Source organism: Halichoerus grypus, chromosome 8, assembly GCF_964656455.1.
Source record: "Halichoerus grypus chromosome 8, mHalGry1.hap1.1, whole genome shotgun sequence".
Taxonomy (NCBI): domain Eukaryota; kingdom Metazoa; phylum Chordata; class Mammalia; order Carnivora; family Phocidae; genus Halichoerus; species Halichoerus grypus.
The window spans coordinates 38,866,791-38,885,670 of NC_135719.1; the positions used below are offsets into that span (position 1 = coordinate 38,866,791).

At 36.0% G+C, this 18,880-nt stretch overlaps 1 protein-coding gene across 6 annotated transcripts in view; it reads right to left on the bottom strand.

The window, feature by feature from the left end:
- Positions 1-18,880, bottom strand: part of SCAPER (S-phase cyclin A associated protein in the ER) — a 529,442-nt gene that overhangs the window by 237,330 nt on the left and 273,232 nt on the right. For all 6 annotated transcript variants that reach the window (XM_078079039.1, XM_078079040.1, XM_078079036.1 and 3 more), the window contains one exon: positions 9,696-9,822. In XM_078079039.1, the coding sequence (XP_077935165.1) occupies positions 9,696-9,822 (127 nt within the window). The remainder of the gene's footprint in view (positions 1-9,695; positions 9,823-18,880) is intronic.

An 18,880-nucleotide genomic window follows, 5' to 3' on the forward strand; every position in this document is an offset into this window, starting at 1 on the left:
AGTTTGTGAAGAAGAGCAAAAACTATTAATCGTAAAATATTGATAAATTTGTCTATATTAAAATTAAGAACTTCTGTTCATCAAAGGAGCCAAAAGAGAGTAAAAAGACAGCTGAATAATAGGAGTAAATACCTTTAATACATTTGAACAAACTAGAGCTGTTGTCCAGAGCATACAAAGAATTCCTACAAATTAGTAGAAAATTGGGCAAAAGATTTGAACATGCAAGTCAAAAGAGAAGAAATTCAAATGGCCAATACATATGAATAGGTGCCTAAATCTATCTGATAACAGAGATTCACATTAAAATTATACAACTTAATACCCACAAGATTAGCAAACATTAAAAAGTCTGGTAATGCCAAGTGTTAGAAAAGAAAGGAGCAACAGGACTTTTATACTTTCCTGGTAGTAATGTGAATTGGAAAACAAGTTAGCATTATCAAGAAAATTTAAAGATATACATACCTCATGACCCAGGAATTCCACTCCCTAGAGAAATACTTGCACATGAGTATCAGGATACATGTTTAGAAGCATACTTTTTCATAAAAACAACCCAAGTGCCCATCAATGGCAGAATGAAGAAGTTATCATTGTAGTAAGTGGTAAAACAACACAGTATAGAGCAATGAAAAAAAACCTCTACAACATAAATTCCTAAATACATAATCTTGATAGAGGCAAGACACCAAATTACAGACAGTAGCATTCCATTCCATAAAGTTTAAAACCAGACATGTTTAAACTAACATATATTATTTACGGACATACTCTTAGGGGATAAAACGATAAAAGTAAAATAAAGTCAAAGTAATAGTTTATCCAAATATTAAGAGAAAGGTATGAATGGCAAAATAAATACGGGTGGCCAGAGGGCTCTGGGATGCTAGCAATGTTCTATTTTTCAATTAATCACTGGGATTTTTGCTGTTATAATTATTCATTATTCTGTGCAAGTGTTAATTTATATAATCATAATAGAAAATACCACAAATTGTGTAGAAAATGTTCCTATAAACTAGCACTGTCAATATTCATCAAGTTTTTATTTTTATTTTTTAAAGATTTTATTTATTTATTTGACAGAGAGAGACACAGTGAGAGAGGGAACACAGGCAGGGGGAATGGAAGAGGGAGAAGCAGGCTTCCTGCGGAGCAGGGAGCCCGATGCGGGGCTCGATCCCAGGACCCTGGAATCATGACCTGAGCCAAAGGCAGACGCTTAACGACTGAGCCACCCAGGCGCCCCTCATCAAGTTTTTATAACAAATTTATTTGCTTTTAAGAGAATCCTTTTCAGGGGCGCCTGGTGGCTCAGTCGGTTGAGCATCCGACTCTTGGTTTTGGTTCAGGTCATGATCTCAGGGTTGTGGGATCAAGCCCCACGTCAGGCTCCATGCTCAGCGGGGAGTCTGCTTGAGATTCTTTCTCCCTCTCCCTTTGTGCCTCCCCCTGCTCACTCACTCTCCCTCAAATAAATAAATCTTTAAAAAAAATAAAATAAAAAAAAAAGAGTCCTTTTTATAAAGAAGCCATAATAAGTGATTTCAGATGAGATGACTACAACAGTGTGTTTTTATAAAGGCAAGCCTCACCATCTGAAAAATAATATAAGCTATTTTGAAGTCATTATCTAATTGTTTTGTTTTACTGAGATATAGTTAACATATAATACAATGCACATATTTAGGTGTCCAGTTTGATGAATTTTGGCAACTGCATGCATCTATGTAACAACCATCTAAAACAAAATACATAAACACTCCTTCCTTTATGTTCTTTGTTTCTTTTTTTAAAATACAAACCATGTATAGATTAAACCTTTGTCAGATTCTTGAAGTAACAATGAATTCCATTTTTCTTACACTCATCTTCTAATACACACTAGCTGAAGAAGGTATAAGAAACATTTTCATTTTACTTTGGACTACAGGATATATTTGTCACCTTCTGACAAAATATCGGTGTCCTATAAGCTGTATACATTTATCAACTGTCATGAATACATAAATAGAGAACATAATAACGTGAGAGGATCAAAATCAGAGTTTTCTATGATAGAATTCTTCAACTGCAGAATTCCAGCTGAAAACAAGAGAAGCAAAACCAAATGAAACCATGAAATTTGGAAGACAGGCAGTGTCTAGCCAGACCTGAACACAATTTTCTGAATACAATTAGATTGAAAAAGCTCTCAGGGATGACTGGTTTATCTCCTCTGAGTCTAGGCATGTGTTAAATAGCCACAAACCTCAGTTGGCAAAAAAGCAGGAAAAAAAGGGCAGGGTTGGGAAGAGCTTGTACCTTTCTACCTTCCACAGTTATCTGTTGGTGGAATTTTGCAAGATAAATTTCAAAAACACTGAAACATGGCAGGGTTTACTAAAGGTATCAAAAAGTCAAAGATTTGACATCTCTCAATTCAGTTCAAATTATGATTGCTGTCAGCTACGTGGTTTGCTTATTCAGCTTCAAGAGAATCACAGCTGAATCTCTAAGTTTGGCAGGATTAAAAAAAAAAGTCAGAAAACGCAACTGGAAAAACTCCATGTCCAATCCATCTGCTTAAACTGTTTACTTATACTAACAGCACACAAATGTCTCATGTTACTGATAAACCACAGAAAGCTTCTGGGATGCTGTTACTATCCAAATTCAAATGTAATGTTCATCATCACAGAGTAATGAGAAAAGTCAATGAAAATACAAATCATGCTCACTTGGGTCAAATTTAATAAAATGGCACAAACAAGGAAAATGCCTTTGCATATATAAGAATGTTTTAGAAACTCTTATTTGAAATAATTAAACATTTCTGCAACAAAAGGGTCTTTGGAGCAATTTCTTTAACTTGAATTTTAAATGTAATTTCATTGTGAAACATACATACAGAAAAGTGAGAAAAATGAGAAAACATGTAAGTACAATTTGAAGAATAATTATAATTTGAGTATTGTATATAATTGCCATCTGGTCAAGAAAAAGAAGACTAGAAGCACTCAAGAAGCCACCTACATAAATCTTCCTGATCACATCTCCCTCCCACCTCTCTGAATAATCATATCCTGATTTTTATGAGAAATATTTTCTGTCTTCTTTATAGTTTTCCCTTCTATGTGTATATTCTAAAACAATATAGGTACTTTTGTCTTAGACTTTATATAACTGGAAATATAACAGTGTCTGTATGTATGTACATGTTTGTATATATACACATGTACACATGTACATATATTCATACATATATTTTTTTTGGTGACTTGTTTTGCCCACTAAACATTCTTTTTTTTTTTTTTTTTTTTTTTTTCCCACTAAACATTCTGAGATACATCCATGTTGTTACCCATAGCTGTAGTTCATTTTTATTGTTGAATAATATTCCATTAGACAAACATACCATAATTTATATATTTAGCTGTTGATGGATAATTGGGCTTTTTTCCATATATGGTAATTATAAAAATGCCACTGAACATTTGTATATGTGTCTCCTGGTACATATATGAATTGCTGTCTTAGGGTATAGACCTACAAGGAAAATATGATGTGTATGCTTGCAACTTTAGTCAATAATAACAAACTGCTTTCTAAAATGGTAGTACCAACTTATATCATCACAGTGTATGAGAATTCCATTGCTCTAGATCTTTGCCAATAGCTGGTATTTTCAGTCTTTAATTTTTGCCATTCTGATAAGTGAATCATAGCATCACACTGAGTTTTTCGTTTGGAATTATCTGATGACTAAAGAGATTGACACTCTTTGCATTTACTTATTGGCTATTTAGATTTCTTCTTTTGGAATGCCTATTACCATTACCTTACTGGCTATTTATTTCTTTTTCTTATTAACTTGTAAGAATTCCTTATATACTCTCAATTCCACTTCTTCATGAGCTATACATATAAAGATCTTCTTCCATTCTATTGTCTTTTTACTGTTTTTCTGGTATCTTTTGATGCATAAAATTTCTGATTTTTAATTCAAATTTATCAGTTCCCTATAGAGCTAATTTCTCTTGTGTCCTTTTCTTGTCTTGGCAAAACCCCGAAGTGAAGAAGATATTCTTTGTTATCTCCTAAAAGTTTGTTTTTACTTTTCACATTTAGGTCCCTTTGAACTTAACTTTTTGATTATCATGATGTAAGGTGGGGTCAAATTTTATTAAAAAAAAAAAAAAGAATATTCAATCATTATAGCATCATTTACAAAAGGGACCATACTTTCCCCTAATGCTTTATAGTGCTTCCTTTTTCTATACATACATAACTGCCTCACATCGTGCATTAAGCATACTATATATGAATTTAATTAATTATATTACATTCTTTTCTGCCATTTTTGTTCCAACAACACATTATCTTAACTACTGCAACTTTATAATAAGTTTTGATACCTGGTAGAGCAAATCCTCCCATATTACTGTTTTTCAACAGTGTTTTGGCCATTATTGGTTCTTTGAAATTCTGTATTTTAACTTTAGAATCTGCATTTCAATTTCAAGAAAATAAAGTTTCAATTGCAAAATATAAAGAATTTTAATTGTGAATGCATACTGAATCTACAAATCAATTTGTGATGAAAAGATATATTACTATAGTGAGGGTTCCAATCCATGAACATGATTTCTTTACTCCTAGATACTTAGTATTTTGATGATGATATAAATAAAATTGATTTTTATATACTATTCTTGTATCCTAGTAGACCTGTTAAACTTACTAGTTTATGATATTAGCTACACTTTTATTTTAGATACAATCTGTGAGATTAAGGAAATTGCATTTTATTCCTTGTTTACAATCATGAATTGATTTGATACTGAACTTACCAAATGCTTCAGCTGGATCTTTTGAGATGATCACGTATTTTTCTCTTTTCTTGTATTAATATGATAAACTCTGATTGATTTTCCAATATTAAACCAAACTTGAATATCTTGAATAAATCCAATTTTGTTGTGATATACTATTCTTTTTATACATTGCAAGATTTTGTTTGCCAAAATTTGTTTAGGAATTTTGAATCTAAGTTCATGAATGAGATTGGCTTGTAATTTGATTTTCTCCAGTTTCATGATAATGTCTGTAGATGTAGATTTCTTTTTATTTTCACTGTTTGGGCTTCATTGGGCTTCTTGAACCTCTGGATTGATTGATAAGTTTTAGAAAGTTCTAAATGATAATCATTTCAGGTAACTATTTTTGCCCTGTTCTCTCCTCTCCTCGTGGATAATTATACATAAATTAAACACTTCACTATATTTGATATGCCTCTTCTAATCTTTTCTGTATTTTTCATATATTCTCTCCATGTTTTAGTCTGGATTCCTTCTTAGGGCTTAGAATTTACTTATTTTCTCTTCAGTGGGTTTATTTTGCTGTTATGTGATGTATAGTTTTCTTAATTTTGATTACCAAAATGTTCAGTTCTTAAATTTCTATTTTCTTTCAAATGTGCTATATCTTTTAAAAAATAATTAATACTTATATCCTTGAACATAGTAAGCATAGCCCCTGTTGGTCCGTTTCCACTGATTTTTATCCATGTTATCTTGCTCCTTTATATGTTTAATTACCTTTCTCTGTCAGACATTGTATTTGAAACTTATTTTGTTGAAGTAATTTGAGACTTAGGTTGATATTATCTTCCTTCAGAGTAGATTTCCCATTTGCTTCTATTAGGCACCTGGAGGTATTAGCAATCCAAGATCATTTTACTTTTTTTTTCAGCAACTGTGATTTTTTTTTTTTCAGCCATCCAGATGATCTGAAGTTGAGCTGTGGTCTGTGCAATGACTGGCATACTTCCAATCTACCCTCTCACCTAGTGCAGCCCTTTAAGATCTCAACCCATAACATGGGGGTTTTGCCACAGTCCCTACCATTGATAGTCCTAGACTACAACATTTTTAATCCACAAGTTCTGCAACAATGTCAAAAATATTACTCAGCTTCTCATCCACTTCTTTTGGATCACCAATTGTACCCAGCCCCAAAATGCCATGTGTCCAAATCTCAGCCCAGTAATTCTTCACTACTTTGTTAGCAATTCAGTTCCAGTTTGTATTTTGTCTAGCTTTATTAATTGGCATCAGTAGGAGAACTGCTCTGATTTACCTACTCTGTCCATAACTGTAGATATTTTCAAGCCTTTTATTTCCTTCAAAGATAAGAAACATAGTTTTATGATCTGTAACTGGTATTTACAAAAAAGCCTTGCAATTCTAGTTTCTGCTTGCTATTATTCATAATGATTTATTTACTTTTGCACCCCCTTTTTTGGACTGTGGCTATTTGTTCTTGTAAAATTATTTGACAGAAATTATCTGAGGCCTAGGATAAAGGTATCTTCTTTAAGTGAGGACTTGCATTTCCTTCTGCCAGTTCCTAGGGATACCACTAATCGATCTGGGATTACTTTAAATTCAATTCCCCATTTGAAATGATACAGGTGATGTGAATTTGGGCTGCAAGTCTACTCCAGGGCTGGATTATAGTTATAACTTCTGCACTATGCCAAGGTACTTTCTTTGCAGTCTCTGAGAACGAGGTAAGAGGGTTCATGATTGTATCACAGAATAGGTTATGGTGGTCTTACCTTTGTAAACAGAAAACCTATTAGATGTCATACCTTAGGCAGCCCTTAAACTTTTACTTTTGTTCCCCATCCTATGATGCTTGCAAATCATAACTCACATTTGCAAGCCTGGCAAATGCTCTTGGGGGATTCAGTTATAACTGAATACAACTTCCTAAATTCTTGGTTTTTCTTTGGCCTGGTAATTCTTCAATTTCTTCTTAGCAATTTGATGCTTTTAAGAAAGTTACTTTAAATTTTTCCCAGTATTTTTATATGTTTTTGATGGTAGAGTGGGTGCAAGTACCCTAGGCCGCCATATTTCCTACAGAATTGGGTGGAGTTTGTTAAAAACTGTAACATATGCAACACAGCTTACAGACTCTTTATTTCTAAACAGAATCTGAGAACCCAAAAAGTCAGAAGGGACCTGACACAAATGGTAAGTACTGCAATAGGCATGTTTCCTCAGTTTCCCGATCTCTTTCATTACAAGAGTGTTTTTGTGCATCACAAAGTTTAACCTGTTAGCTCTAAAGTAGTTCTCAGAACTTTAGAAAAAGTATCTAAGGAAAACTGTATCAAAGCACTAACAGAAATCATCAGTGTGTTGAGATCTCAATTAAGAGGGTAAAGACCTCAAGACTGATCTCTCACCATTCCTCAGGGAGTGCTTGCCCAAGTTCCACCAGGCCCACCCTTGTCACTTCTAGGCTGTCTTCAAATCCTTCACTGGGTACTTGGCTTTGGCGCTAATGATTTTGTTACTCCAGGCAGTTTTCCAAACAAAAATGAATGGTTATTTACAATTTCTAGACTGAAATCATAAATATCAGCTGAATTACACTGAAATGTCAGTATAACTCTATGAACAGAATTCCACATAAAGTGAGTCTGTCTTGGCTAGGTAAAAGGGATTTTCGTTATAAAAATAGCAAAAGGATCTTACTGTAGGTAAGTTTAGACTCTCAGGTGGTCCTGCAGAGTATACTCTGAGGACAGCTTTACAGCAAGGTTTCTGACACAGACCATTTAGACTGGAGCCAGACTACATTTTTCTCCCCAAAATTATAAGGAATCAGTGGTATTCCAGTAAATTGCCCCTTTGTGAATGAAATAACTTTACTTAAGATTTTCATACTGAATACCTTTCTTATACAGATCATTTTACCTTTTCCTCAAAAATTCTGTGATTACTTCAATCTAAAACAATATTCATGAGATAAGGTGCACATAGTGGTATCTTCAAGTAAATCCTTTTTAGTTCAAACACAAATACCCTTTATAAAAATAATCAGTATGTGCTAATTTTAAAATAGAGATTTTTCCAAGGTATATCAAACCTCCAAACATTTCCATCTAACACATGTCTGACAATTACCAGTTTCTGAACTCTCTGACACTCTGAAAGGGATGTGTTATCCAGAAGAACTGACTCTTTGTGGCTCTGCCACAATGCCTCAGTGAATATGCTGCTCTCAGTTCCTACAGAGGATTGCACTGTCTGATGCCAAAATGCAGCTGAACACTATCTTGTGAAGCTGGTCATTCATATGCCTGAGAACCCAGTAATTCCACCCCTGAGGCATATGCCCTAGACAAGAGCAATGATTCTCAAAGTATGATCCTTGGGCCAGCAGCATCAGTGTAACCTGTGAAATACAAATTCTTAGGACCCACTACAGACCTACTGAATCAGAAACCCAAGGTGGGGTGTACTTTAACAAGTCCTAAGTGATTCTGATGTAGACTAAAGTCTGTGGAGAAATTTGTTCATTTGCTCTGATACAAGAATGTTTGAGCAGAATCGCTCACTTTCTTTTCTCTTTCACACACACAAACCCATACACATTCAACCCTGAATGAATTCAATCCTGGAAAACAATGTCCGTGTCAGGAAAATGGATTAAAAAACTGTGTTATTAACACAATGAAGTACTCCCTCACAAGAGAGAAAATAAGTGAAAAACAGCTACACTTATAAGCCTAAATAAAACTTAGAATCCTAATTTTGATTGAAAAAAATCACAGACATCTACAGTATGATATTTTATATAAGTCAAATACAAGCAAAACTAAATATTACTTAATACATTTATAAATGTGATAAAGAAATAAAGCTATTAAAAAACAAATAAAAGATATCCCTTTAATACTGTATAGTATTTCCTTCAAAGGGAGTAGGGATGGGAATGGGGGTGGAAGGATCACACTGGGAACCACAGATGTGCTGGGAATAGTCTAGTTTTTAAGTTGGGTGGTGAATTCACAGCTATTCATTATATTTAGGTTATTTTTATCACTACATTATTTTGTGTATCTCAAATATTATAAATTTAAACCCAGAAAACAAAAAACAAAAAAATGCAGATAATAAACAAAGATGTCATTACATCAGATAGAAAAATTAGAAACCAACTAAGTGATATAAATTGCGTAAACTGTGATATGTTCATTTAGTTACAAGGAATTTTTAAAGACATGAGAAAATATTTATGATAAAATCAGCCGGATAAACTAATGTGGGAAGTGTACAATAAAAAGATAAGAAAATGTAATAAAATGTCAACAGTGGGTATTACAGGGAGTTTATTTCTTTTTTGTATATTTAAAATTTCTATACTGAATAATAAATACTTTAAAAATCATTAAAAATTTTTTTAACTATCACAAGAACATTTAATGACTCTAAGTCATTAAAAAAACTGCCAAATTTTCTGTTGGAAACAGTAAGGAAATTGGCGCTTTGTGGAAATCTGGTTGTGATTCATGAGTTCTATAATTCAAAGTTTTACATTTTCTGCCATAAAATTGTACACCTTTATTACTGTGATTCCATTTAAAATAATTTTGTTTTGTTTGTGTGGCAAAAAATATGACTGATCCAAAGATCATATTTTTGCTATTGAGGATTTCAATTAAAATGACTGAAAACAACATCAGTTTAATTAAGAATGAAAGGAAAAAACATTGATCAGTGGTTGACCAGCTTCTGGAAACACAGAAGAAATGCATAAATGAGAGTCAGTCAGTCTTATGGTCCTATGTCCTGTCACAGTGAGAAAGAACCACAAATATAAAGGCCAAGCAAGGCAAGAGATTAGCTACATACCTTTTTTTCCAATATTCTAGTGATCTCGCCTAGGGTCCGATCTAAAGCAGAAACTTTATTGTTTGCCCATGGGCCACTGTCTTGTACTTGTAGTTGTTTTAGAAGATCTTTAGCTAATCGCTGAAGCCTTCAATACAAAATGAAAGGGAAGAATGACTTTAATGAATTAGACCATAATATTTCATTTTCCTAAACATTTTGAAACAAAAGTTACTTTCATGATTGTATTAGAAACTGCTTCACAGAGCAGCTTTGAGGAGCAACAAACAAACCACTCCTCAGGCTGAGACTACTTTATATTCATGAATACCAACCTAGTTCTCATGGCACAAAATAGAATTAGAGGACAGTACTGTCCATCCACAGGATTAGCTAGAACAACAGCTACCATCAGTTTCTGTGTGACATTTAAACTAGAATAAAATTGCAGATGGGGAGAAGGTGAGACTATAATGGCAGAGAAAATGAGTATAAGAAACTCAACAGGTTTTCATATTTTGATTTAAGTCTTCAGGGTAGGCTTGGATATTATGTTGTAAGCCCTGTAAACTCTCAAAACGTCAAACTCCGGGCGCCTGGGTGGCTCAGTCGTTAAGCGTCTGCCTTCAGCTCAGGTCATGACCCCAGGGTCCTGGGATCGAGCCCCGCATCGGGCTCCCTGCTCCACGGGAAGCCTGCTTCTCCCTCTCCCCTCCCCCTGCTTGTGTTCCCTCTCTCACTCTGTCTCTCTCTGTCAAATAAATAAATAAAATCTTTAAAAAAAAAAATTAAAAAAAAATTAAAAAAAAATAAAATAAAAAAAACGTCAAACTCCCCATGTTTCAGTTTACAAGCCATTTAGGGATTGCCTGCCACTGATGATGTCATTTACTTAGCAGAGCAATTATTTGCTTTTCACCAGGACATAACACACAATACTTAGACTGTGGGATTCTTTCCTGAGTGAAGTGTAATATTTCTTTGTAGCCCTTCCTTCTTCTGTTTCATGTACCTCATTCTGAGCAATCCTCTTCTCTCCACTTATTTGCTTAAGTAGCCCACCAACAGATATTCACCAGACACATTCCCAGATCTCTCCAATTCTCCCCTATACATCATTCCCATTGTCTCACTTCCATTTTTACCCATGATAGATTCTGTAGGCCATCATTATAGTCACTTTCTGGTAAACATGAAATATTCCCTTTCTGTTGTTCTGTTTGTCACTCCTACTAGCCAAACCCCAGCAGTGGTAATAGTCACTAAGGTTTAACTCTTTCTGTAGGCCAGCACCATTCTCAGTGTCTTGATGTATTAATTTATTTTAGCTGGATAATCTCTGATCTTGGTATGACTACACATTCAGGATCTTACTGAATCCATCTAGTCTGCTCACTCTCCCACTCTCCACAAAGACTTGCTCCATACATTATCCATTCTCTTCAAAACCCCATCATTTCCTTTCTCCCTCTTGCTTTCAAAAGAAGATCTTACACTTCAGAATGAAAATGGAACTATTGGAACAAGAAAATTCTCACTTTCTGCCACAAAATCTACAAACCTATCCTATTTCACCCATATTCTCCTTTGCTTCTCCTGTTACAATCAAGGAAGACTGATTCCTCCCTTGTAGGGCTAATCCTGCCACACAGACTCTGTATATGAAGTCTTTCTGGATCAAAATCACCCTCTTCTTCTTCCCCTTCAGTGTCTTTGCAAATACTCTTCATTCATTCCTTCTGAAACGTTTCCCTCAACTCCACATTATCTAGAAAATTTCTACTTACCCTGAGTTTTCAGCTCAAACATTACTTTTTCTGATTTGACTAGTCTTTCAAATTGCTCCTCACAAGTCTTTCCCATGCAGAGGTTTGCAACAGAATTTTCTGCAATGATGGGAATGTTCTATTATCTGTAGTGTCCGCTATGGTGGCTGCTAGCCAACTGTGGCTATTACACTCCTGAAGTACAGTTAGTGTGACTGAGGAGCTGAATTTTAAGTTGCATTTATTTATTTACTTATTTATTTATGAGGGAGTGTGCAAGTGGGGGAGAGGGGTGAAGGGCAGAGAGAGAATCTTAAGCAGGCTTCCTGCTCAGCGCAGAGCCCCTAGCGGGACTTGATCTCACAACCCTGAGATCATTACCTGAGCCAAAATCAAGAGTCAGACGCTTAACCGAATGAGCCACCCAGGTGCCCCTTATGTTACATTTAATCTTAATAATTTAAATAGCCACATGTGGCTAGAAGCTATTATATTGAACAGTGCAGAAGCACAGTCTTAACTTTATGAAAGAGGGCTCCTGTCTATCCGTTCACTGCCTTATCCACAGCACCTAATATGCTACCTCTAACATAAGTGCACTCAACAGATATTTAATGATGAATGGACTAAGAACTAATTTCTTCTTCACTTTAATCTTAAAAATATCCATAACTTCATTGGTTACAAAATACATTAATGTACATGATCTTATGTAATCCTATGAAAACAATGTCCATTAGTATTATTCCCATTTGAAAAATGAAGAAACTAAGGCTCAGACAAATCCAATGACTTTCCCAAGGTCTCACGACTGGTAAAAGTTACTACTAGGACTCAATTTGATACTCAAATCTCATGCTTTTGTCTCCAAACAATATTAATCAATTCAAATAAGGACATTTTATTCACAAATAAATAATTTTTCCTTTCAGAGCTTTTGAAGATCGGAAGTAATTAATGTAATGTACCTAACACCTTTTGAAGATTGGAAGTAATTAATGTAATGTACCTAACACCATTCAGGAGTAAAGTAGACATTCAATAAATGACCAACTATTATTACTATTCATTGACAGAAGGTCTCAATCTAACAAAAGGAAAAAGGGAATATAAAAAACACAAAAATAGAATAAGAACAACATACTTCTTTTCCCTTTCAATCAAATATGGGCTAGAGTCCCATCCGATTAAAGTTACTGACCTTATCATGTTGAAGAATATTGGCAGCGAACTTTATCATGTGATAGATAAGTAGCCACTTCAGCTTTTGGCTGAATAAAGCCTGCACACCATGTAACTAAATATCCAGCCATAGCCATGGATGCATATGAATCTAGCAGTATTCTTACCAAGAATGGTCACATTCCACTGAAAACCAGGGGTACTTAGAGAGGCACAAGGACCATTTTAATTCACAGAATACAAGAGGCTTGTATTTCACCCTGAGGTAAATCAAATCTGGGATTGATATGAACCTACCCTTCAAGGAAGAAGGCCAAATCAAGGGGATGCTTTGGTAACATGAGATAAACCTCCGTTTCATTCCCTGCCTCCACAAAAGTACCACAAATAATATAGCCCCCCTCAAGAAAAAAGCATCAGATTTTGATTCATACTATGAATAATTATAGACTGTCAGGACTTAGGCCCTGAAAATTATATTTTCCCTACAGGAGAAGAAAAGAAGCCATTTGGAGGGTGCAGTTTTTAACAGAGGAATTGTTATTTGAGTTACTTCTGGCAGAAAAATTTTCTAGCATGAAAAGAAAAAGTAGAGGCTTTGTAACTCCTAGCCTAGAACATGAGAATTATCTGTCAGATAAAAAGCTTTGTGGAGAATGCTGTAAGGTCAAATACTTCTCAAAACTTAAACAAATTCCCACAACAACTGTAACTTCAACTATGTCACTGGTAAATGTGAAACGTAAATATATTTCTGTAAGGAGCCCTAATCTGTATCACAGTCAAGTTTTGGGTGGTTCATTAGGATCACTGGGATGATTTGTAAAAATGTAAGGAGACTGGGTCCACTTTAGTAAATGTTGCTGTTTAGTATGATGGACAGGAAGACATAAACACATTAACATTTTTTTCTTTCACTTCCTCTATTTGAAAGGTACATAGTCTAAATTCAGGGCAATTGGTTCCCCTTCTATTTTTAAATAATATGTTGAAGCCTTTATTTCAAAATATAAGAGCTTAATCAAAAACTAATGATGTATTGTATGGTGACTAACATAACATAATAAAATTAAAAAAAAAGAGCTTAAGAAATCCCTATATAAGATGAAAAAATCCATGTACATACATTGCCTCCTACATTGGACACCTTCCATTTTTGCCTGCCAGCATCCCTTCTCATAGAGAAAGAACCCATCTTTCCCTTTTAAGGAACCACCTTGCCTTCACATTATATGGGTGTACTTGATGTGCTCAGTGCTATCAGGATGTTGCTATTCCCAAGCCCTCACTCTCAGTGGAAAGAGCTAGGAAATGTGTGTATATTATTTTATAAATAAATATAAAAAATATATATCTCATATATATCCCTACACATTTACATCTATATTTCTATTTCTATATATTGAAAATACAATTAAAACTAATACCTATAATTCTAATTCGCTAGAGGGTCTTTCTACTTTCCCTGGATATTTTTAACTCTTCTCCAACAGTGAGCAATCTGCCTTTCATCATTCTTAATATATTTATGTATTTGACCAATACCCTACATGTAACATATCACCCATCTTTGTTTCTTTCTTTTTTTTTTTAAGATTTTATTTATTTATTTGAGAGAGAGAGAACGAGCAGGGGGAAGGATCAGAGGGAGAAGCAGACTCCCTGCTAAGCAGGGAGCCTGCCATGGGGCTTGATCCCAGGACCCCAGGATCATGACCTGAGCTAAAGGCAGACGCTTAACTGACTGCGGCACCCAGGCGCCCCCCCATCTTTGTTTCTATATGCATGCTATTATGTCCCTGCTTGGGCTCTGACTCCCCGGTCTGGGCTGTTTTGCTTTCTAACCCTGCTTGGGTTTCAACAGCCTTTGTCAGGCTTCCCTCTTCACTTGGGCTCTGACAGATTGTGCCAGGATGCCCTTCCATAGAGGTGCCCTCCTCATTCTGTCTGACTCACCACACCAGGCCATGGTGCCCATCTTCCATACAAGCTCCCTTCTCTCTACTTGGGCTCTGAGCCTCCACATCTGGCCACCCCTCTTATCTCTGCATGAATGTCCACCTCAGTCAACTCAGATTCTGCCATCCCTTACTGCACCACTGCTACCTCCAGCCATCTCCCTGGTGCAGATAGCTCTTGGGTTCTCTCATCTAACAACTTCAGGATTAAATTTTTCTGGAAAGGGGAGGGATAATTGGAGGAAGAGAGGAAGAATCATTTTCACTTATTAGCTAGAATAATTTAATAAGGAGACACTTCATCTACTATCGGGTTACCAAGTTCAATCAGTTATAATAATTTTCCTTTTGGAAGCTCAAATTGTCCTATCTTTGTCCAGTAGAAAACTCTTAAATTGGTTACTGATTCCTTTGGAAAAACACTAGCAGTCTTTGAGAGCTTTCTTGCCATCTCGTTTGACAGGGTGTTTCGGTCTAGAATTAGGCATTTTTCTAAGACGTTCTTGCTTCTTTTAGTGAGAAATGATATTTCAAGTCCCAAATCAATGAGCTCACTGTTGATCACTGTTTCTAGGCCTCTTCAGTAGACCAAGCTAGGAAATAAATGTGTGTATACACACATTCATATATATATAACATGTATAGATATGCATGTACACACACACACAAACATATACATAACACTTTCTGAAAGATAAAATACCTCATAAATTCATATAATTCAAATTCAGGAGTGTTACCTGATCTGCTCTATATCACATCTATCTCCTTTCTTATAAACTGAGGATTCAGCTTCTCAGGAACATGGGCTAAAAGAATTTTAGTTTCCTCGAAATCTTGCCATTTGCAACGACGTGGATGGAACTAGAGGGTATTATGCTAAGCGAAATAAGTCAATCAGAGGAAGACAAGTATCATATGACCTCACTGATATGAGAAATTCTTAATCTCAGGAAACAAACTGAGGGTTGCTGGAGTGGTGGGGGGTGGGAGGGAAGGGGTGGCTGGGTGATAGACATTGGGGAGGGTATGTGCTACGGTGAGCGCTGTGAATTGTGTAAGACTGTTGAATCACAGACCTGTATCTCTGAAACAAATAATACATTATATGTTTAAAAAAAAAAAAAAAGAAGATAGCAGGAAGGAAAAAATGAAGGGGGGGAATCAGAGGGGGAGACGAACCATTAGAGACTATGGGCTCTGAGAAACAAACTGAGGGTTCTAGAGGGGAGGGGGGTGGGGGGATGGGTTAGCCTGGTGATGGGTATTAAAGAGGGCACGTACTGAATGGAGCACTGGGTGTTAATACGCAAACAATGAATCACGGAACACTACACCAAAAACTAATGATGTAATGTCTGGTGACTAACAACATAATAAAATAAAATAAAATAAAAAGAATTTTAATTTCCATAATATCCTTTACTTTATCCCATTTTATATGCACAACAGACTCAGAATAACATTACTAATATCATTACCAATATAGAGAATGGTTAATTTATTAGCATATGTTTTCTTCATATTCACCGATATTTTTCTGTTATACTATAAAATTATGAGATAGTTATTATGTAGTATTCTTTTTCTTTTGGCCATCAGTTAGTCCTAGAAAACTATAACTTTTCTGTTCATCACTAGTCCTTAAATTGATGCCTTTTTAATAATTTTGATTGTCTATAAAGTGATTTTTAAGATTTAAGGTCCTCTAGAAAAAAAATGTGGGCCAAGGATTTTGCAACTGGTAAAACTGATTTTTTTAAAGATTTTATTTATTTATTTTTGAGAGCGAGCAAGAGCAGGAGTGTGCGCAAGGGAGCGCACAGAGGGAGAGGGAGAGGGAGAAGCAGGTTCCCCGCGGAGCAGGGAGCCTGATGCAGGGCTCCATCCAGGACCCTGGGATCATGACCTGAGCCGAAGGCAGATGCTTAACTGACTGAGCCACCCAGGCGCACCAGCAAAACTGATTTTTGAAGGCAAAAAATTATCAACATGCAAGAGCAAGGCAACACTGTTCACGTGAGCCCTTCCAGAGGAACCTACTGGAAAATGAGGTTCAGGTGGTTTTGTCAAATTGGTTCCCTATACTTTGCAGTGAAAACATTAGTTATTTGGGGGTTCTTGTCCTTTCTTTACAACTGCTATCCCAGTTGTTTGTTTTTGCTTTCTTTCACACTAATGTCAGTACCATGCAGGTCTTGTGGCTGTTTGGATTTACTTGTTTTTTGTATTTCTTGGAGCTATCTGGTAATGTGGTTTTTTGGTAAATGCTGGCATGGGTTTTTGGTTTTAACTATTTATCTGGTTTCTATTGAGGATTTGGAGACACTGAAAAATTATGCTTCTATTGCTACTGTGATTTTTTCTAGGTTTATAATTTAAAGGAACATCCTGGTTACCCAGTGGCCAACAGACTGTAGTAAGGAAAAGCAGAAGCAGTGTAAGACTAATTAGGAGGCTACTACAATAATCCAGATGAGAGATGATAATAGGTTAGACTAGAGTAGTTACTATGGAGGTAATGAATAGTGGTCAGATTCTGAATATATTTTAAAGATAGAGCCAACAGAATTTGTTGATGGACCAAAAGTGAAGTGAAAAGAAAGAGAGAATAACTTTAAAGATTTTAATCTCAAAGGATGGACTTACTATTTCCTAAAGATGAGCAAAAAATATGAGGGGTAAGGTTTGGGAGTAAATTTCAGGAGTTTAATTTTGCACATGCTCACCTGAAGGGTCCAACTGAACAGATATCCATGTGGAAATACTAAGCAGGAAGATGGATATATGAGTCTGGAGTTCTGAGGAGAGGGCTGGGTTGGAGTCATATATTTAAAATCCATCAGTGACTAAATGTTTAAAGTCATAAAACTGAGTAAGATTGCCAAGGGAATAATTCTGCATTTGAATTCTCAGGACAAAGGCATGCTAATGTTGGAGGTCAAGGAGACAAGAAAGAACCAAGGAAAAGATACTGAAAAAGACAGCCAGTCAAGTAAGAAGAGAATACAGAGAAAGTTCTATAATAGGTTGTTACATTAAAGGCCCCCCCTTAGGGGCGCCTGGGTGGCTCAGTCATTAGGTGTCTGCCTTCTGCTCAGGTCATGATCACAGGGTCCTGGGATTGAGCCCTGCATCAGACTTCCTGCTCTGCAGGAAGCCTACTTCTCCCTCTCCCCCTCCCCCTGCTTGTGTTCCCTCTCTGGCTGTCTCTCTCTCTGTTAAATAAATAAAATCTCGGGGCGCCTGGGTGGCTCAGATGGTTAAGCATCTGCCTTCAGCTCAGGTCATGATCCCATGAGCCTGCTTCTCCCCCCGCCTCTGCTTCTCCCCTGCTCATGCTCTCTCTCTCTCTCTGTGTGTCTCGAATAAAAAAAAAAAAAAACTTTACAAAAAATAAATAAATAAATAAAATCTTAAAAAAAAAAAAAAGGCCCCCCCCTTGAATTATGTCTTGCTATCCATGACTTGTATAGTCTCCTACAGTGACTCTGGACTTGGTGAAATGACTTGCTTTGGCCAATGGGACATAAGCAAATGTAACACAAGCAGAGACTTAATAAGACTTGATATCCCATATTAATTCAAAAATCCGCAACAGAACAAGCAAAATGAACTCAGCATCATATTAAGAGGATTATCACCATGACCAAGTGATCTTTCATCCTTAAGAGGGCTGACCCAGTCTTCCTTACAGGGCAATCACAGCAGAGCAAGAAAGTGAGGTTGAAAGCAGAAGCCTCAAGACTTCTATGGCCAAGTCTTGGTTATCACCTATTGCTTCCACAGTAGTCAAAACAAGTCAAAAGGCCAGAACAAATTCAAGAGGAAAAGAAAGAGAGTCCACCTCTTGATGGAATAGTGGCAAAGTTATATTATAACGCACAGGGCCATGCCTCCAGGAATGGCTCAACTTCTTCTGGCTATCTTTGTAAACACTATCCAACCATCATATATTAAATTTCCTCAAATATTTGAATCTGTTTCTAGATTGTTTTTAAAAATCTCTTCCATCAATTTACATTTTTTTCATATGCCAATGCAAAACTATTTTTTTTTATTTTTTTTATTGTTATGTTAATCCCCATACATTACATCATTAGTTTTAGATATAGTGTTCCATGATTCATTGTTTGTGCATAACACCCAGTGCTCCATGCAGAACGTGCCCTCCTCAATACCCATCACCAGGCTAACCCATCCTCCCACCCCCCTCCCCTCTAGAACCCTCAGTTTGTTTTTCAGAGTCCATCGTCTCTCATGGTTCTTCTCCCCCTCCGATTTCCCCCCCTTCATTCTT